Genomic DNA, 21,202 nt, shown 5'->3' with positions numbered 1-21,202 from the left:
CTCCTCGCCTTCTTGCTCTATTCTAGAAGTTTCAGGACCTATTTGCATCCTGCGGAGGGTACTTCCACGCAGTCACAGCTTAATGTTGCCGCATTACTCTGGTCAAATTCAGCATAGTCTTCAGTTGCTGCTCCTTTATCGTTCATATCGCTCCTGCTGCTTGTGTATGTTTGCGTTAATCAGTGATAAGAGGACACACTTGAGCAGTGCCTAACCTACATAGTACGACCTTTCGAAACGTTCCACTGCAACACAATATCACGAAAGTGTCTGTATCTACTGCCAGCAGAATCACTGTCAATGTCACTGTTGTCAACGAATCTAGAGGAAGATTTCCTTCATGCCTTTCTACGTACCTTAAACGATAAGAGATGCGTAGGGAATTCATGATTTGGTCATAATTTTCAAGTACTCGAGCGAATTGCGGGCTGCCAGCAGCTGAGCATCGCGCACTGTATGTCCGGTGCCATGGCAAACGGCCACCGGCATCGTTGAGAGCTGCACCAAACACTGGAACTGGCCACTGTGTGTTTTCTCGTCAATATCGACGTAGGTCACTTCGAATCGTTGTTCGCTGGCGATGTCTTCGAGCATTAGAATGAAATCGATCGTACTGTCGCTTAGACTTGTGTTCTAAAAATCAAACAGAAAGAAGGAAGGAAAAGGAAATGGTCACACCCAGTGTTTGCGTGAGTGGTGCCCGAACGAGTGGCCAAATTTAGAACTGAATTTGGGCGCACACCTGCAGGTTGGTGAGAGCTTCACCAGCGCGCGATTTCAGCGTCTTGTGAAACTGTGATACCTTCTGCCCGTGGGCTGTCGTGAGGTTCGGTATGGTGGCGTTCTTTAAGCCGGCAAATCGACCAATAATGCCACTCGGTCGTAGCTAGAATACAGGAAGACAAAAGGCCGTCAAAGGGTAATTAGAGAGTCATACTCGGCGTGGCGTGTGCATTCCGAGTGTTCTAGATCGCGCAGCAAGTTCGGACACATTTATACGCTTATTGTTACCTCTTCGTTGCCGTCTTCATCAAGAAGCTGCATGATCTGATTTGACTCCATGGGTTGATCCTGCAACCGTATCCACATCTTCTGGGCGGCCTGGCGTTTAGCTACCTTCTTGCTCTTGCCCTCACCCACCTCACGAAACTTGAGCACAACGCACGCAATCGTAAACTGTCGTTCGTGAGGAAGCCCGACCTCCATTTCCGTTTCATACATCGGCGGCGGCCAGCGCCGTGCCATGCACATTTCTTGTAACCAACCGATCGGATTACCGGTTGGTTCCTCTTCAGCGCTCATCGCAGTGTGATTGTTGAGGTTCCTGCGTACAAATACAGAGTTGTTATCGTATCTGTTATCGTATAGAGCACTCTGGAGCTCACTTACTCTGGTTTCATAATCAGCTGGCCTGTCTGTTGCTCGTTGTACGACATACCGGTGAGTTTGTCGATCAGTGCTTTGGCTGCTGCATGCTTGGCCTCTTTCTTGGACTTGCCCGTTCCCATTGCTACCGGGTGTCCAAAGACGAAGAGCGAATTAAGGAAAGGGCACAATCTCCAGAGGCGACATCAACCTACCATCTTTATCCTGATACGATACACGATACCGGAAGGTCGGTTCGTGGACAGCTCCTTCGACCTGGATGAGATCGTATTGCGGAGTGATTCCACGCCTGCTCAGCAGCTCCTGCAGCACCGATATCGGCGTTTTCATGTTATTGGTGTTTATCTCCGTCCGTAACGCTTCCTCCAGTGGTACGGCCACGATTGCCGGCTTCGCTTGTTTTTTGTTGCGCGCCGTTTTCTTCACAAACACCTGCTGCTGAAGACAAGGTCGGCCGATAGGCGGATCAATCGCCGATATGAACGTATCGTTGGGCTCCATATGCACTTCCATTATTTCGCACGAGTTTCAATCTTCCTCAAGCCGGTGAATTGTATCCTTAAATGGATTATGAAAAAACTTTTCATTTAAAATGCTACGTACGTCTCGGCATAAAGAGATGACTACCCAGTGTTTGCAGGCTGTACAATCCTTTGTCCTTTATCCTTAATATTAACTAAAACCTGCTTTGCATTCAAAGCGGTGAAAAATCGAACGCGTTGTGAAGGACACTTTTTCCGGGAGTTTGTCGGTGACGTTTGTCCCTAATTGTTCCCGTCAAACCTGGTTGCGTGCCTAGTGGACAAACATCTCAATTATTAAAGTCTAGCTGTTCGTTTGATTTTCTTTCCGTGGATGTTTTTTGTCCTTTTGTGAATACAACACATTGTGAATACAACGCATTTTGTGAACACATCATTCTTTTGAAAATACCGTCAAGTGTATATTTTATCAGATAGAAACACAGGGTGGCACACCATCGATAACGGAGGCTTTTTTAGTCCGCTGGTTGCATCGCTCACTAGGCACGCGCGTCGCATTGTAAACAAACACGTGACAGCTGCTGTCAACAACAATAATGAGAAAATGAGAAAAACAATACGAAAATCCATTAAGTTGGCCACACGAAATCGTGCGTGCACACAGTCACAAAAGAGGCTTCGCGCTAACAGCTCTCGCGAAATTAAGATTGTTTGCATCATTCGTCATCGGTTCGTGAAACGAAATAAACAAGAGCTTCGCAGTGCGAATTTTTTTGCGTCTTCACAACGGTTGCCGAGTGTGTGCATAACTTCCTGGGCTAACTTCGAGCGAGTTTTTGCGTCGAAACCCGAGTGCCAGAATAGTGAACACTTTAAATTTCATTTCCTGCGTTATATAAGGATCGGTTAGCGAGCGACGGAAACGGAGTGCGGTGATCGTTTCATACTTCCGCGAAAGGGAAAGGGTTGTGAGTTTTCATCGTCAGTCACTGCAGCAGGCGGATAACGATGTGCATCGCAATAGAAGTGAAATTGTGGGCCTAAGGTGTTTCTATAATTGCCTCTATCTGTGTGTGTATGTGTTTCTCAGGCGCTAGTGGCGCAGCAAACGTTGGACCGTCTTTAGACAGTGATTGGCCAGTAATTGCGGTGTAGGTAGCAGACCAACCCTTACCCGCCCAATGCCCTCGCGGCCAGCGGCAGTATGCTTCGGGAACTTATTGCCTGGGTGTTGAATAACTATCTCGGGAAGTATGTGGAAAATCTTAACACCGCCCAGCTGACAATTGCGCTGCTTTCGGGTGAGTAACGCTCCCAGGTCATCTATCCATCAGTGGCGCACCTCCTTTTGGCACACACCCAGAGCATGATGATGCCATCGGCAACGAATGTTGCTGTTGAATGATTTGATGTCCACTTTCATTACGACACTTAATTTCGCTTTCGCTATCGCCATGACGACGAAATTCTGGCGGAGGGATCAAAGGTTACCCTGTGTTTCGCCCTACCATGGCCAGCTTGCTTACACACCCCTTCAAATAAATTGGCTACAGAACACCACATTATCTGAAAACCATTGTTGGCAGCGAATGGAAACGAAACCGCTGGACAGGCACAAGGAAAAGCAGACACAGTAACGCACGCCTCAAGGTTACATAACAACGGTTCAATCGCCGTTGCCTTTACTACGTACGCTACAACGTAGTTTTGTCTAAAAAATGAAAACAAGAAGCTCCACAGGCCACCAGTGTGCGTAACAATTTACGGCCTGCTGAGTCCGTTGGGCGCCTTGGGCGAAGCGAAGGTTTTCATGAATGAAAAACCGGCCTTGGCTACTCGATCGTGGTTGTAATGCGTGCGGAAACCTGTTGCATGCGCTGGAAAAGAAGATTTTTTAAATTAATCGTCCCTCGCCCTTCGAAATCATGCTCTTGACCGTTTTAGGCACATTCTTCACAGCGGATGGCTCGCACATTTAAACATTTCAATAATTTGCCGTTTAACGATACATTTTTAGTGTTTACTTCGGGTAACGTGTTCAGTCTGGGGTAATCTTTTCCATGTTTCAAAGATGATCCACATGATTCCAACGCCGGCATGATAAGCGGTTCGTTGCGATAAGACACACGCTTTGCGTAATAATTTTCCATCGAAACGGGTATTTTTTTACCCTAACTTTCTGTTCCCCCTCGAGTGTCCCGTGGTTCGAGCACTCTCTTCAGCCGGAGATAGTAAGATAGTTGAAGCATTTTATTTATTATCTGTTACGCCCTCAGACTGAGTTTGTTCAAGTGTCGGCTTCGGCTGTTTGCTTCGGGGAACGCCTATGGGGCACGTTCATCTAATCGCTGGTGGAGCAATATGTTTCAGTCATCGAAGCGTTTGACGGGTTATGACTCAACCGCGCCGCCTTCGGGCGTGAGCCAAAAGGGGCCAACTGATGTCACCGGTGAACTTTCGCTACAAAAAGAGTCTCTTTTAGTGATTTATATTCAACCGTTTGCCTTTCTGATTTCTTTAACAGGTCAGGTGGAGCTAGAAAATTTGCCCCTACGAAAGGATGCGTTGCGCCACTTCGGTCTACCGCTGCAAATTGTCAGTGGCTCGATCGGGAAGGTGAAGCTGACCGTTCCCGTGCGTGCCTTCCGGACCGCGTCCTGGTGTTTGTACATCGACAACGTACACGTGACCTGCGGCCCGATCGATCTCGAGCAAAACTGGAATGCCGAAGCGGAACAGCAAACCGAGCATGACCTGAAGGTGGCCTCACTCGATCGAATCGAAGCAAAATGGCGCGCTCAACGCGAAACCCCCGTCACCGAGGGCAGCTACTACGCATCGTCGTACTCCGGATGGCTAAATTATGGCACTTCTCTGGTGACGAACATCGTCGAAAACCTGCAGCTCACCGTCAACGGTATACACATACGGTACGAGGACGCGTTGACGATTCCGCAGCAGCGGTTCGCCTGTGGAATCAAGATCGATGCCCTGTCGGCACAAAGCTGCGACGATGGTTGGGTTCCCGGCCGAGCCGCTCCCAACTGGGCATCCCAGCAGCTCACCTTCAAGCTGGTCGAACTGACCAACTTTACCGTGTACTGGGACCCGCGAGCGGTCGACGAAACGGTCCACATCATTAGCCCGATCAGTGTGCGGGCTCAGCTGCAGCGCGATCGTAGTGAAACGCCGCTACGAACGCGCAGCCGGCCGCGATTGGTGTGCGATCTGATTTGGGAGGAAATTAAAATAGTACTCAGTGATGTAAGTGGTCAACGAGTCCATTGTCCATCGCCCGAGTGACATACTATTGATTATTCATCCTTTTTTCTACCGCCTTTCAGATACAATATAATCAAATGATGCAGTGCGTGCGAGGTCTGGACGATATCGCACGTTATCGGAGGTTTAAGCTGCTCCGGCCAGTGGGCACTGTTCGGGAGGAACCACGGGCCTGGTGGCGTTACGCTGTCCGGTGTCACGGGCTCTGTCGTCATCTCGGTGTTACCGATCCGTACGAGGTGGCGCGCGTCAATCTGCAATATATTCGCATCTACACGCGTGTCGTCGCCAATCCGAACGAGGTCCTGTCCAGTACGCACAAGCAGTTTAAGGATCGTATCGAGCGCGAGCGAACGTTCGACGAGTTGCGTTTGCTGCGTGATGTTTGCATGGCCCAGCTGCCGTCGCTGGAGAAATCGATGGTCACAACGCCGACGTCTGCCGGTGGAGGACCGAACCAGGGCAAAACAATGTTGGTTCATTTTTTCCCCCAATGGTGGGGATGGTATAGCAGCAACAATAATAATGCCTCACCTACCAACGGAGCAAAGGATGGGCCGGGCGGAACACCACCCGGAGCCGGGGACGATGATAGTTTTCCGCCGATGCTACTGCAAGCCACGGACGACCAGTCGCAGCTCTTGGTACCATCCGATGGAACTCCCAGCAATGGCGAAGACTTTAGCCCTGGTGGAAGCAGTTTTGAGGACGAAATACTGAATGCGTTGGCCGGTTCGGTCGAATCAAACTCGCTACTGAAGCGGGACGCTGTGTTTGGAAAGTTCCAGTTCATTCTGAAGCGCGGAACGCTCGACTTTTGCGCTGCCCTCGAGATGACACCAAAGCTCCAGTTTCTGTTTCACGATCTCAAGATGGACGTGGAGTCGCGTCCCCGGAGTGGGTCACACTACGTCGGACTGTCACTCGGTTCGATCCGCATCAAGGATCGACTGACACCAAACTCACAGTTTCCGGATCTGGTAAAACCCCAGCAAAAGGAAGAAGGAGGCTTCCCGTTACTGGTGCAACAGCAGATGGCTGGTGGCAAAGGTGTCTCTTTCAGCACCGCTACCCCACCATCAGCCAGTGGGAATCGGCGTTCGTTACCAACGGATGGCGCGATAGAGCCGATCTTTCAGATACAGTACGAACGGAAACCTCTGTCACACGATACCGATTGTCGGTTAATGGTGAAGTCGAAATCGCTCGACATCGTGTACAACATGGACGCCGTTCGGTGGCTGGTCGATTTCCTTGTCAAGCCACACCAACAGTACGATGCACGACGCCGGTTGGAGGACATGAAAAACAAAACGAAACAGGAGTTGATGCGCAACTGGAATTACATCATCGAGGGCCACCTGAGCGAACGAACGACGTGGACACTCGAGTTCGATATCTGTGCCCCGCAGATCATCTTCGTTGATAACTTTGCCGATCGCACCAACAGTACGATCATTGTTGTGGACTTTGGTCGCCTGCAGTTAACAAACGGTGGCGATCGAGGATTATCACCGGCAACTGCTGACGCCGTCGGCGTCGGAAATGCCGCAACGCTTGCCACGGGTGGCCCTGCTAGTGCAAAAGGTGGTGCTGGTGCAGCTGCTGGCCGCCCCGAAAGTTCGTGGCAACGCCGTGATGCAACCTCAACGGAGGTAACGGAAAATGATGAAGATGACGCATTTATGACGCCCTGCTCGACACCACCCGGTTCCGAGGCGAGCACCACTAACTCACCCACGTTAGTGAGTGCCTTTTCTGACCCGGGCGGAAGTGATCGGCCCATGGGAGGCGCTGCTACGGCGCAACCGCTGGCAGATACTCTGAACGAACATCAGCTCTACCAACGTCTGTACGATCGTTACCACCTGCAACTGACGGACCTACAGGTGTTGGTGTGTCACGCCAAAGAGCGTTGGACGGCGGCAAGTCAAAAGGGTACCTCTAACCTGCACGTCCTGGATCGGTTCAGCATCGTGCTGCAGGTTGAACGGCGTGTTGTCTACACGAACGATCCACAGTACCCTAGCCTGACACTTTCCGGCACGCTACCGAAGCTAAACGCACACATTAACGAGTACAAAGTGTCCTCCATCTTGATGCTTGTGAACAAACTAACGCGTAGTGCCACGATGCCACCGCAATCTGGTTGGCCTGCACCGACAACAGCAGTCGAGCAGGATGACTCAAGTGCTGCGGCTGCAAGATCTCGCGAAACGAATGCCGCTAGACAAGCGAACGAAAACACCGTAACGGCAAATAGCAACGGCGGAACTGACGAGAAGGATGATAGCGCCACGGATGGTGTGCAGAACAAGGATGCGATGACGAATATTATTGTGTTTCAGTTCACCATCGATCAGATGTCACTCGAGGTTCAGTCACGGGGTCGAAGTGTGGCGGAACTGCAAGTGTCCGGCGTGAAGGCTGGCTACAGCCAGAGGCCGGAGGACATTAGCCTCACTCTGTCCGTCCACGGATTGCTGCTGGTTGATGCAATGCAATCGTTTGGCCAGGACTTTGAGCTACTGATCGCCAGCCATCGGCATGTCGGGTAATGTTAACTCTTCATCACACTGTGGGATATTCACTCATTGACTTTGTTTCGTTCATTCGCCATTGTTTGATTGTAGGATGGACAGTCTTTCGGGAAGCTTACGACAAAGTGAACCATGCTCACCGTGCTCACCGGCATCACCGCCGGATCCGAACGGTGACTACATTCGACCAACCAGTCCTCTTACGATTTCCAAAGCGCTCAGCAATCTACAGCGAGGTAAAGCGAACGGATGTGGCGGATCTATTGTTGCATTTTACTTCTTTTCGACATTTTGCAAATTGTGATTCGATTTTTGTGGTAGCCGATTGTACAAAAAAGTTGTTTTAATTCTTCAGTTTAAAATTCAGTAATCTTCATTGATTTTGTACAGTAATGTTTAATGTGTCAGTTTCAATATCGCTTTGCTTACGTTCGCTAGTAATCAATAGAAAATATCTCTTTGTGAATAACGTTTTTGAATTGAAAATCAAATCGAACTGCACCAACTATAGTTAGCTCGAACCTTTTAACTTTCTACCTATTTTGCTTACAAAAATTGCATGCGCATTAAAGTATGTTTTCGTTTGTTTTTCTCTTTCTTTTTCTCCTCTTTCTGGCATACAATTTTATTCGATATTCACGCGGACCGATCATGCGTTGCTGACATGCGCGCGGGTTTTCCATTTCGTTCGTTTATTCCGTTTATGGGGTTTGTTTGGTTTTGTTTGCCTTTTGCTTGGGTGCCTCTTTTTGTGAAACGTTGTTAAAACAAACCAGCAACCTCTCCCATATGGAATGCGGCCTGGACACCTCTCGGCGATCTAGATGCGCTGATCACGGTAGAAATCGTGTTTGTGACGGCCGAGCGGGCTGAGGATCGGCTGCAGGTGGCCAACATACAGTTCAACAATTTGGATATTATTGGTAAGTGTGACCAGAAGTGCGACCTTTTGTAGTGCGTCACTGATTCACACGTTCCTTTTCCACTCTAGCCAATCAAGAGACAATCGTCGAGCTGCTGGGTTTCATTAAGCGAGTCATACCGACACCGATGCCGACACCACCGGAACAAAGCGGACACAATTTCCATGGAGCCGGGTTCGCCACTACCGACAGTTCCGAAGCATCACATGTTGTGCCGCCAGCAGCTACCTCTAGCCGGCGCCACTCGGATTCCAGCTCCTCCGACGGAGCGTCCCCCGTACGACTCGAGATTACGTTTGACTTCCATCGATTGAACGTGCTGGTGCTGCGAGCCCTGATACGCGACAACTATCTCGTTGGCCGGAAGGTCGGTACTTTTACGATGTCGGAGGCAAAGATACACGCGACGCTCGGGACGGACATTACGGTCGAAGGTTCACTGGGGGGTCTACAGGTACTGGACCTCACCCCGGAAGGTGTAAATCATCAGCGGATTTTGTCCGTCGGCAAAGATCCCCTCACGGAGACCGCTACGACGGGAGCGTCCCGTCTCGATACGGATACCGGGGGACAGCCGGATCTTATGACTTCTCTGGCACAGGAAGTTTACGGTATGGCAGGAGGACCCAAGCGCGATTCCTCGCCGACCGCTTGCGGTGCTGGCAGCATCGATCAGCAGCATTTGCACGAAGAACGGCAGGCGCTTTCGTTTCGTGTCTCGAAGGATCTAAATGCCTGCATCGACATTCGTGTGCAGATGGCCTCGGTGTGGTTCATTCACTGCGCTCGCTTTATGCAGGAGCTGAGCTGGTGTGCGACGGAGTTTAAGCATTACCTGAAAAATCTGGCACGCTCGATCCGGGACAAGGCAACGGATATGGCGCTCGGTTTGGTGCAATCCCGGACGGACCTTTCGAGCAGTCGACCGGAAAGCAGTTACGCGTCGCCGCGCCGTGTTCGGCGACAGCGTACGGTGTCCCTGTCGCGAACGCAAGACGTGCTGCTGAACGCGGACTACACGCTGAAGGTGGACATAACGCTCGAAACGCCGGTGCTGATTTTGCCACGCAGCAGCAGCAGTCCCCAGGTGCTGGTGGCCCATCTTGGCCGTATCACCGTTAGCAACAAGCCAGAAGAGGACGTGCTAACGACGGCAGGCACGAGTCACGAGCGTATTGTGATCAACCTTACGAACACACCACCCGGTGCTGCTAGTGGGTATCGGTTGCGGGAGGACGATGGTGCGGATCGTACGTCGATCGATTGTAATCTGAGCGATTTGGATGGACTCTACGATCTGCCACCGCTTGATGGAAACCTTGATGGTGGCAATAGCGGTCGGATTCGGTTTGCCAAGGATGACTCAACGGAGTTCATCGATAGCCTAGCGGCTGATGGTGGTGGTGGTCGTGGTGGTGCTACGGAAGGCACGGAGCTAGATCGGTATCGGATCGACTTTCGAAACATCAACTTGTACTCGCTCGATACCACCAACCGCAAGGGAGGGTTCCGTTTTGCGGGACTACCACGGGCGGAGGAGTTTTACTCGTGCAAAGAGAATGCGATTCCGATCATCCACGATACGATCTTTAGTCTGGAGATATGGCGTGAGCAGCAGGTTGGTGGCGGCACAGGCCTTGCTAGTGACTGGGACGAAGCTAGCGACGGATTCCGGATAGTGGGGTGTGTAGTGAAACCCTTGCGGCTCTCGCTGAAACGTCAGCAGTACGAACAACTGCTGGAAACGATCGACAATCTGTTTGCGATACCGAAGGATCTGGTGCGCCCTCCGAGTGAAGTTCCGACGACGCTCGAAAAGGTAACGGAGCTGGCAGAAGAATCGTCTTTCCACACCTTTCCGCTCCCGACGAAGGTGCGTCCGGGATTGTTCTATCAGGCGAGCCTTGGTGAAGATCAGCGAGGACTGCCGGGAGGATCAGCCAAGATCAGCATACGGGTGAACTTTGAGCTTCCGGCATTCATTATTCAACTGAACGGCAACCGGAACGAGGCATTGGTGCAGATATCGTTCCGTGACTTTTGTGTCGACTTCGACAAGCGAACGCAGTACGAAACGCACGTCAAGATCTCGCTACGGTCACTCCTGATGGAGGATCTACTGCAATCGGATACGGCCAAGAATCGGTACATGGTGGTATCGTCGGCCGAGCGTGATTCGGTGACCGCCCGTCCCAGTGGCTCCTCGTTTGCGTCCCATTCGTGCCCGAACTTGGTCGGACTGTTGCTAGCTAATTGGGAAGGCCTGCCGAACTCGTTGCCAACCAATCTGGAAGATAAAACGGGATTTGCTTTCCTGGCCGCCAATAAGTCACTCTGCCCGGATACACCGCCGCCTTCGCCGTCGGTACAAAGACCCCCGGGGCCCGGGTCAGTTCGGTTGGATCCGGAGGAAAATCTGGTCATCTACAGCTCGGTGATTATCGATCCGGCCTGCCCGACGTTCGCCACGCAGTTCGGTTCGATGCAGCAGTCTAGTTTGATCGATTTCAATGCCCTCGATCTGATCGTGTCGGTCGAAAGTTGGTTCGTGTTGCTGGACTTTTTCGGTCTCCTCTCGGACGATACGGATTCATCCAATGGCGAAGGCGCCGGAGCTTCGCAGAAGCCTGAACCGAGGTCAGCGTCGTCGCAACCTGGCGATCCGATGTCAGACAATCGGCAGAGAGACAACGACGCAAATTCGTCATTCCATGACAACAGTGAACCGTTTGGCGGCGCGGCTGCATCGTCCGCTACCGTCGGAGAATCGAAACTAGAAATATCAGTCCGGTCGCTGAGCTTGGTGTTGGCCAAACCGACGTACGAAATTGCGAAAGCAAACGTCTCAAACGCACAGCTTACCATCTCGAAACGAGGACAGGCCAAACAAGTCGAGGGAAGCCTGGGATCGATTACGCTGAGCGATCTGACACCTTTCGGTATGCTCTACCGGGACAAGTTTGCGACCACCGGAACAGAGGCGCTCAACTTTGTGTATGTACGCGACGCGGTCAAAGGCAGTACAGCTGAAGGCAGTGCCCGCGGTTTGCAGAAAGATGCCCAACTTACGATCGCAATGTCGTCGGTGCGATACATCCATACGAAGCGCTTCATCGCTGAAATTCAACTGTTCTTTAAGGAATTTTCTCACCTCCAAACGGTAAACGCAGGGTTTGGGATGAAGCATTAGAAGTGATTTGTATTTTTCTATATTTGTATCTGCCATATCTCTTCCTTTGCAGCCTATGATGAGGAAAATAAAACCTGCCGATGCGCGAGCTTACCACAATCAACGACCGACGCAGCTCGGTTTGGCAATCAATGCCGGAGCACCGATTATTCTGCTACCCCTGAGCTACAACAGTCACCAGGTGATCGTAGCGGATCTGGGCGAGTTTCGTCTAACGAACGAGTTTCGATTGAGTGCGGGTGACCGTGAGGTGCTCGACGTGATGCATGTTAATCTGTTTCACACCGACATTTTTGCGGCCCGCATGGAGGAGAAGCCGGACGATCGATTCATTGCCGTGCCAACGATGGCTTCTTCGGCGAGTTTGGATCGGGACGCCGTTATCGATATGCGCGGTTATCGGCTGGTGAAAAAGGGGCCAAGTCTGCTGAAAGAAAAATGTCACCTTAAGCTCGAGGTGGAACGGAACTTGGACTCACTGAACAGTCATTCCGGTGAGTATCAGCACCGTTCGGACGCAACTTCTCAACGTGGGTAGTTGTGTTACTAACTGATGTTAACTAAAAATGTTCCTGTGCAGTTCCAGATATCACCGTTTACGGAACGCTCTCGAAGCTGGATGCTTTGCTCGACCTGCAGCAGTACAGGCTGATTCGGGGTTTTCTTTCGTATAACCTTGGCGAAGAGATCGACGAGCTGTACCTTCGCGCCTTCTCGATTCCGAACAGTACACTGAGTCTCAATGCAGCCGACACGACATCGGATCACCCGCCGGAGGACGTTTGGAAGAACCTTTCGATACACTTGGAGCTACTGGACGTTTCGGTGCGCTTGGTGCAAACGCTGGAGGACACACCGCACCGCACCGCCCAAACGCAGCCACTGGCCTGTGTTAATTTCATCAAATCCAAGCTGCTGGTCGATTGCTTTAGTGATGGTGCACAAGACATTGATCTGGTTTCGCAAGAGATTCAGCTTATCGACACACGCTTCCTGGCGGGCGAAGGCAGTAATGGCAGCGCCATGCCCACCGGGAGCGAGGTGCAGAATGTTTTCCCGAACGTTCTGCAGCCAATTCGCGGTGAACCGGGCACGGAGCTGGTGCAAGCGGAAATTCACAGTCGTCGCCGGCGCGACTTGACAAAGTTTACCATTCTGCTGAACAACATGCGTCTGATGGCCATTCTGGATTGGTTGGAGAATGCTCGCGATTTTATTCTACAGCAAGAGGACCCGCCACCGGCCTTACCGGCCGCAGTGATGAGCGATTTACTGGGCGACGGTGGCCCCACGTTGATGGGGGCCGCCACGCTTCGCAGTAGCCCCATCGATGCTGCGCGGCGCATTCCGACACCCGCCGAAGAAAGTCGCATGGAGCTGAAGCTGAACATTACCGATTCGGAGTTGGTGTTTGTGGAGAAAACGGATCAACTCGATACGAATGCCGTTATTTTGAAGGTATAGCACGAGGCACGCCATTGCGATTTGAGTTTATAATCCTTTTTCCTCAAAAAAACGCAGAGCACTACCGTCGTTTCGTACCGGCCATTTGAGGTGAACAAAACACTGTCGATCAATCTGAATAATTTGGAAGTGTTCTCCTGCATACTGGGCGCGGAAGAGCGGACTGCTCTGTCGATCATCGATCCGGTCACCATCAATATGGACGTGAAAAAGGGCGTGTTGGAGGTAAGTCGTTTGGGATTTTAATTGAAAACTCTTCTCTCACACTACGCGCACTGTTCCGTCACCGTAGATCCAAATGCAAAAACAACTCTGCATCCGGTTGTCGTACCATGATGTACGCATGTTCCGCCAGATGCTGGAATCGCTTCCGGAGCAGACGAAAAACGCTCGCCACAACCGCCAGCAGCTGCACGTTCGGCGTAAGGATACGCTAGCGAATGAAGTCGGTTCACCTTCGGTTGGTTCCGGCGGTGAAATTAGCCGGAAGTCCGTCGAAAAGCTCGTCCATCTGGGCTTCCGGCGTGAAGACTGTTTGCTGGCGCTGGAACACTGCAGCCACCAGCTCGATGAGGCGGCCCTGTGGTTAACACAAAATAAAGAACCGGCACGGCGGAACGATGATGCGGCTCGTTCGTTGAGTCACAGCAACAGCGTGGGAAGTGGAACTGGTGGCGCAGGTGAAGCAATAAGCATTAAGGCGCTTGAGCTCAAATCACCGTGCATTTCAATTTGCGTCATCGACGACTGTCGAGATGCGGACGTACCACTGGTGGAGCTATCGCTCAGCAAACTAGACTTACGGCAGGATCTAGCCGGAGTCTCGGTGTACGGACCTACGGCCGAACAGCTACCGGTGAACGGGGTCGGAAACGTACTCCCCGTTGACGTCGGTGAAGATCCCCTGGGGGCAACGTTTTCCGGCTTCAACGCGGGCCGTATAGCGGGCGTGTTTGCTATCGACTACTACAACCGAGTGCTGAGTGGCTGGGAACCGATGATTGAACCGTGGAAGGTGGAAGCGAAATGGGGCCAAAGCTTGGCTATTGGCGATGGTGCTGGCGGGAGCGGATTGAGGCGGTTGAATATGCGTGTAGAAAGTAACGACACACTCCGGCTCAACGTTACCAGTACGCTGATCGAGCTGATTACGCTGGTCAAGGACAACTGGATGCAGGATCTGTACGTTGACGCTCCGCCACCGCGGAAACCCTCGGTAGACTCAGCGGCATCCGCGCCAGTCTCTTGCTTCCGACAGCGCGCACCATTCGTTCCTTTCGCGCTGAAAAACGACACCGGCGTACGGCTTTGGTATACGACGCTCATCTCGTCGGAGTTAAACTCATCGCACGGCCGGAACACCATCAGCTCGCTACCGAACGTCCCACCGGACGCACGGTGGACGCTTGTTGAACCGGGCGGTGGTCTGTCTACGTTTTCGTACGGAACGCGCCATAAAGCGCGGCATCGCGATAGCCACAAAGTGAACCTGCACCAGATTGCGGTGCGCGTCGAGGGCTGGCAGGAAGTGGGACCGATGTCGGTCGATCGCGTAGGCACGTACTTCCGCCATGCCCGGCCCGATCTCTGCAGTGGTGCGGCGGCCGATTACGCACAAATGCCCCGAGCACGCATCGTGTTCGGTGTGACAATGGAAGGATCGGCCCAGAAGCTGATCACCGTGCGTTCGGCGCTAAAGTTGGTCAACAAACTCGATCAGCCGGTGCTGGTGAAGTTGGAGCACTTGTACGGCCACCTGAACATACGGCACTGGCCCGACACCAAAACGCTGATTCTGCACTCGAACGAGCTGCTCAATGTGCCGCTCACGCATGTCCACGCCGTGCTCTACTTTCGACCGCTTGTTTCCCATGCGGCGGCGATCGGTGCCGGTGATCATGAGGCGATCGTCGGCAGCAACACCCGCTCTGTGTCTCCAGTGACGGTCACCGGTGGTGCCGCCGCGGCACCGGTTCAATCGCAACACAGCAGTTCCAGCGACGCTGGCTGGACACTGCTGCAACGGTTCGACGTCCCGAAGGTGGTCGCCCACAACGGGTTTCAGTTCACGGACCGGGGCGTTCAGTGGTCGGACGCGATCGAGCCGGGAGAGCTGTACCAGGAGCTCCGCAGTTGCCGTGGGCCACGGGACAAGATGTGCAAACTGTTGCTGGCCATCCGCAAGGAACCGTACCCGGCCAAGGAGCTCGCTCATCTACCCGGGCACGTGATCACCATCTGGCCACCGGTGCGCATTCACAATCTGCTTCCGTGCGATCTGCTGTATCGGCTACCGTCCGGCAGCCAGGGCCGTATCTCATCGTCCGAAACCGCACGCATCACCGAGGTGGACATTGAGCAGCCGATCGTGCTGACGGTGACGCTCGATAGCTACCCGAACCCGGGTCAGATAACGATTCCCGCCGGAACGTACGGATCGACCACGCTCGATGTGCGGCTGTTTGACGTTTGCTCCCGCATGTTGCGTCTGTCGGCCACGATCGTCGTCGTGCGCGGCCGCGGAGTACAGATATCGATCGGTGCTCCGTACTGGTTGGTCAACCGGACTGGGCTACCGCTCGTTTTCCGGCAGGACGATCTGGACGCGGAGTGTGCCGGGCAGTTTTCGGAGAACGAACAGGCGCGCATGATTACGCCGTTCATGTTTGCGTTCAGTGACCCGGGATGTTCGGGTGCGGTGACGATGCGGTTGGGCCGTCGCTTCGGCAGCCAACTGCAGTGGTGCCAACCGTTCAAGCTCGAGCAGGGAACGCAACACCGCCAGCTGATCGGAGCATCGGAAACGTTCATTATCGGTGTGGCAGTGCGGCGAGCCCGGGGAAAGTATGGCCAAACATCGATCGTCACTTTTTCCCCTCGCTACCAGCTGTACAATCGCAGCAGCTACACGCTGCAGGTCCTGCAGAAGTGTTTGGTCAGTGGTACGACCGTTTACGATCCGGCAGCACGCGGTGCGTACATCGAGGCCGTACCGGGTTGTCACATTCCGTTCCACTGGCCCCGTTTGGATCGCGAGCACGAGCTGTGCGTCCGGTTACCGGAGGTGCCCGAGTGTCTGTGGTCGGGTGGCATTCCGATCGCCGGGACGGGGCTCAGCCTGTACATTAATATCCGGAACATGAACGGTGTGATGCACTTTTTGCGCCTCGAAACCATCCTGCAAGGGGCGACGTATTTTATGGTATTTAGCAACGCACAGGCTCTTCCGCCACCGATTCGTTTGGACAACTACTCGCACGTACCGATCACCTTCCATCAGGCCGATGGTGGCAGGGCGACCAGCACCTTCAAAACGATCGTCCGACCACACTCGTCCATCGCGTACGTGCTCGACGAACCGACCGGGGCGCCGTACCTGCAACTGGAAGCCCCCGGTGGCGATTACTCCAACTGTCGGCTCGATGGGTTTGAGCCATTCCGGTTGATGTACGAAAACTTTATCTACATTGCGTTCTCCCAAACATTCACCGAAACACCGGGGGCAGAATCCGGCACTTCGTTCACGGGACGACTCGACGGCCAAGGAACGGCCGGTGGATTTGATGTGCGAGCCCAACAGCTGGTGCTGGGGGTGGTCGACGGAGGCCGAGTGGTGCTGGTGCGCAAGCACGCCGGTGACCGATCGCAGCTGTGGCGCATGAACAACGAAATGCAGCTCGAACACGAAGGAACCTCACCGCCCAGTGAACCGGGCAAGAAGCAACGACGGTACGTGCTGGATCTGGAGAAGCCACCGCAACCGATGCAGTTCATTGGGCTCGTCGTTCGGCCGGCCAATCGGCAGCGTCAGTCGACGCAAACGTGGCGCTTCACCGAGGACGGCCGGTTGATGTGTGATCATGCGAACATGTGTGTGCAGGCTCGCGGTGGATTCTTTGGTCTCCACGCGGGCTCCGAGGCCGTGCTGGGAATGTGCGTCGCGGACACGAAAGTGCTCACCGCGTGTGGTGTGCCGTTTGAGCAAGCGATCGAACGGCAGAAACTGCGACCTGGCTCGGGCTGCCTGTCCGTGGCCTATCGCATGGACGGTCCGATCAAATCGATCCAAATCCGTGACGTAAAGGCCGGCGATATCGGTGGCCTAACGTTGGACGCGAGCTGGAAGCATGTTTCGCACATTTTCACCACGGCCCAATCAAGCTCAACGGCGGGTCACTCTTTCCGGGACGACCAACGACCTGCAACGTTGCGCACAAGAACACGGTTGAGGCAGCACCCGGACGCTGACGGTGAGGAGCTTGGATCTGCAGCAATCCAAGCGTACCACGTGCAGCTAAACCTGCGCAAGGGTATCGGCCTGTCGCTCATCTCGAACCAACCGTGCGAGGAGATTGCTTACATGGCGCTAGAGAACATTCACATGGAGTGTATCCGATCGCCGGCGGTCAACACGCTCGACTTCAGTGTCGGCGATATGCAGATCGACAATCAGCTGTTCGAAACGTCCTGCCCGATTATGCTTTATACGATCGGTGCCGGCGGTGCTGCGGATGGCTCTTCCGTGCGCCGATCATCGGCCGGAAGCAGTTCGCCGTCTTCGCTGCAGCTGAACGTACGGCAACTGCCGAGCCCGAACACGAATGCCGTGATCTTTGAACACTTCATTCTCAGCATCCGCCCGATCGCGGTGTACCTGGAGGAGCGCCTGTTCCTGCGGTTGGTAAAGTTTTTCGGGTTCGCCAAAGCGACGGTCGATCCCACGACGCTGCCGGACGAAACGGACTACGAGGCGCAGAAGATCATCTACAAGGTGCTCGATAGCAACGTCAAGCGGTACTATTTTGGCGACCTGCGCATCATTCCGTCCCAGATACGGCTGAGCTTCGTGACGGCAAGCAAGCTGACGCCGGAGTTCGCGGAGATTAAGCGCAACCTGGGCTTCACGTTCATCAAGTTCGAGGATGCGGTCATTAACTTTGACCAATTTGCGCACAAGTATCACTTCGAGACGCTGGACGCGTACCTGAACGCGATCCGCGCACACTACAAGCAGGAACTGAAGTGGCACGCGGCCTCCATCCTCGGGAGTGTCGATTTTTTAGGCAACCCGCTCGGCTTTGCCAACGACTTGTCGGAGGGTTTCTCGGGGCTGCTCCTCGAAGGTTCCATTTCGTCACTGGTAAAGAACGTGACCCACGGGATCTCCAACTCGACCGCCAAGCTGACGGAGACGATCTCGGACGGGCTCGGGAAGGTGGTGTTTGACGATGAGCACGTCGAAACCCGCCAACGTATTCTGGATGTGTCGGGCGGAGGGGGCAGTGGCGGCGGGACGACCGGCGACCACTTGGTGGCCGGTTTCCGGGGCTTCACGTTCGGGCTGCTGGGTGGTGTGACGAGTATCGTTAAGCACACGTACCAGGGCACGGCCAACGATGGTCTGTCCGGTTTCATCACCGGCCTGGGGAAAGGGCTTGTCGGAACCGTCACGAAGCCGGTGATCGGTGTGCTGGATCTCGCGTCGGAAACGGCCAATGCAGTGCGCGAACAAAGCAAAGGATCGAACCGTATTCTGCCGGAACGGAAGCGGCTGCCCCGCACGGTAACGGGTGCACCGGGTGGTCTGCTGCCACCGTATTCGTACCTCCAGAGCACCGGTCAGCACTATCTGTTCCTCATCAACAAGCGCAACTTTAGCGAACAGTTTCTGGCCTACGAACCGTGTCTGCTGGACACGAAAGACTCCAAGATGCGCCTGCTCGTGACGGCCGAGAATGTGTGGGGCTTTTCGAAAAATGGCGAAACGACGATGATCGTGTTTCACTATCCGATGAGCGAGATCATTTCCTGCCACCCAGAAACGACCACCACGGGAACTAGTGTACCGGGTACGAGCGAGCGAACGGGAACTGAGACCAAGACGGTCAGCAAGCGCCCACCGATCACGACCACGTACATTGAGTTTTGCCTTTCGCTACCCTCGAAATCGTCACTGACCCCGAGTGCACCGGAAATGGTGAAGCGCCCAAGAGTACGCTGCCAGAATGAGGAGATTGCGAAGAAGATTTGTTATCACGTAAGTGGCCACCGTAATGGAAAAAGGTACTGGTTCATGCTTTGAATAAAATCCTTTCCTTTCCTTCGGCAGGTGAACTTTGCGAAGTGTATCTACGACGAGCGAGAGCAGACGCTAAATATCAATCCTGTGATCGAATAGTGGTCGTTTCGATGGCGAACATCGTCGTCGTCGGTGCCGTCGTCGTCGCCGCCGTCGTTATTATCGATGTGGTGGTGCTGTGTACCACCGGTGGCCACTGTTTTTTGTAAAACCGAACCCAAAGTGATAGGAAGATAGAGAGTAAACCGAAAAGACCATTGAAGCACATCCTCCCCACCAAAGCGCCGCAGAAAAGACGTGTAAGGACACCATTGTGAAACAAAGAGCGGATCAAAAACGGCCGACGGAAACCGGGCGAAATTGGCTCGTCATCAACCCATCATAAACCATGTTATCTCGAATTCTCCGTTCACCGTAAACTCAGACGAATCTTGTTAGGTTTTGTTTCACGGAGCAATCATTTTTGTACTTCGGTGTCGCGTATCGTAAGTTTGTTATTTCGCTACCGATAAGGAGGGTCTTGATGTACCTTTGTTTTCGGTTCGGTTTGTGCCCTCGGCCGGCATCGCGAAGTATGACCACGTTCCTTTTTCATGCCTTTCATTTACAAACGAAATCGATAAGAGCAATTATAGGAGTTAATAAATTTTTTTATCAATTTAATTGACAGACATTGCTTAAAGACTTGGAACAAAAAAAGTTATATTCTGTGTTGTGTTTGCTGTGATAACAAAAACTCTTGGTTTAGTTCGAAAGATAAGACGTGCTTTGAACAAGACTGGAAATAAATAAAGAGCATCAATTACATAAAACGAAAATATTTTCGAGTACAGTTTGTTCATTTCCCGACACTATTTGTAAACTCAAACTATATTTTCCACCATTCGAAAGGATGCTGTCAGTTGATCAATTCACCATGCAACCCTGCCGGCTGTCAGTGGTGCGCTGACAGCCAGGCTCGGCACACCCGTCTGCGGGATACACTTCGCACCGGGGTCTCTTTGACGTCGCAAATCTGCTGCCCATTTTTTCGTCGCGTGTGATTGTTTCGAATGTGCGTAACGCGTTCGGGTTCCCGGAAGGCGGAAGTTGTGAACCGTACGAACGGATCGAAAATCAAAACGCTGGTCAACAAGGAGCCCCAGGATCGGTGAACGAAACCAACCCCCGAGCAACGGGCGCCGTCGGGTGGTGAGAAGGGTGGCAGACGACGACGACGACGACGGTCTTCTTCGTCGTGCCCCTCCGTGGCTCCGTATTATTCTTGCGTCTGACGTCGCGAATGACGACGAGAAAAAAGCAACAAAAAAAGTGGTCCGGAAACCAATCCGCCGACGTCGGCTGTAAAATGTCGCAGAATACTGAACGGCCCCCCGTGAAGGAGCGCCGCTCCGTGTTGCCTACTTGTGCACGGTTCTAGTTTATTCATCCGCCATATCGAACGTAGCGCAGAGTAGTCCGATTCCAGTCGGAACGGAAAGCTTGCATACATAAGGACGACAGCCTGATGCCAAAAACACCCAGCCTGCTGCATTTCGAAGCAGTTTCGAAATTGTGTTTATGACCGGGTGATTCATTGTGATTTCCATGTCCGCGCTGTGAAGAAGAAATTCAATCCGTGCGAAAGGTGACATTCATTGCGCGGTGTCCTTGGGAGAAACCAAATCGTGCGTCGCTTTTCCTCGGAGGTTCGGAATTGGTGGAAACCGGAAAAAGAGAAAGTGAAAGCCAATCCACCCTGTTGTGTATTGCGGGCCGCAGGAGAAGAACCACCCGAAAGAGCAGAGTGGAGTGGAGAAGGTAGTGTGAATCGATCGGGAGTTTTCGGGATCCTCCGCAGCAGCAGCTATCGTTTT

At 53.0% G+C, this 21,202-nt stretch overlaps 2 protein-coding genes across 3 annotated transcripts; one reads left to right on the top strand and one right to left on the bottom strand.

Moving 5' to 3' along the window:
* Positions 1-384: 384 nt before the first annotated feature.
* On the bottom strand, positions 385-1,931 carry LOC128275077 (interferon-inducible double-stranded RNA-dependent protein kinase activator A homolog). Of its 2 annotated transcripts, XM_053013459.1 has the most exons (5): positions 1,581-1,931; positions 1,390-1,510; positions 1,012-1,324; positions 743-886; positions 385-633 (listed from the first exon to the last, which is right to left on the bottom strand). In XM_053013459.1, the coding sequence occupies exons 1-5, from the start codon at positions 1,897-1,899 to the stop codon at positions 385-387; spliced, it is 1,146 nt and encodes a 381-aa protein (XP_052869419.1). In that variant the 5' UTR covers positions 1,900-1,931. The 2 variants fall into 2 exon arrangements, with proteins under 2 accessions (XP_052869419.1, XP_052869420.1); XM_053013460.1 differs by lacking the exon at positions 743-886.
* A 1,141-nt stretch (positions 1,932-3,072) lies between these two features.
* On the top strand, positions 3,073-20,122 carry LOC128275381 (intermembrane lipid transfer protein Vps13D). Its single transcript, XM_053013861.1, has 11 exons — positions 3,073-3,169; positions 4,393-5,132; positions 5,213-7,704; positions 7,784-7,926; positions 8,467-8,613; positions 8,682-11,773; positions 11,856-12,297; positions 12,384-13,261; positions 13,325-13,492; positions 13,560-19,304; positions 19,377-20,122. The coding sequence occupies exons 1-11, from the start codon at positions 3,073-3,075 to the stop codon at positions 19,443-19,445; spliced, it is 14,013 nt and encodes a 4,670-aa protein (XP_052869821.1). The 3' UTR covers positions 19,446-20,122.
* Positions 20,123-21,202: the final 1,080 nt, after the last annotated feature.

The sequence above is a fragment of the Anopheles cruzii genome, chromosome 3 (assembly GCF_943734635.1).
Source record: "Anopheles cruzii chromosome 3, idAnoCruzAS_RS32_06, whole genome shotgun sequence".
NCBI lineage: Eukaryota > Metazoa > Arthropoda > Insecta > Diptera > Culicidae > Anopheles > Anopheles cruzii.
This window is presented reverse-complemented; position numbering and strand designations above follow the sequence as displayed.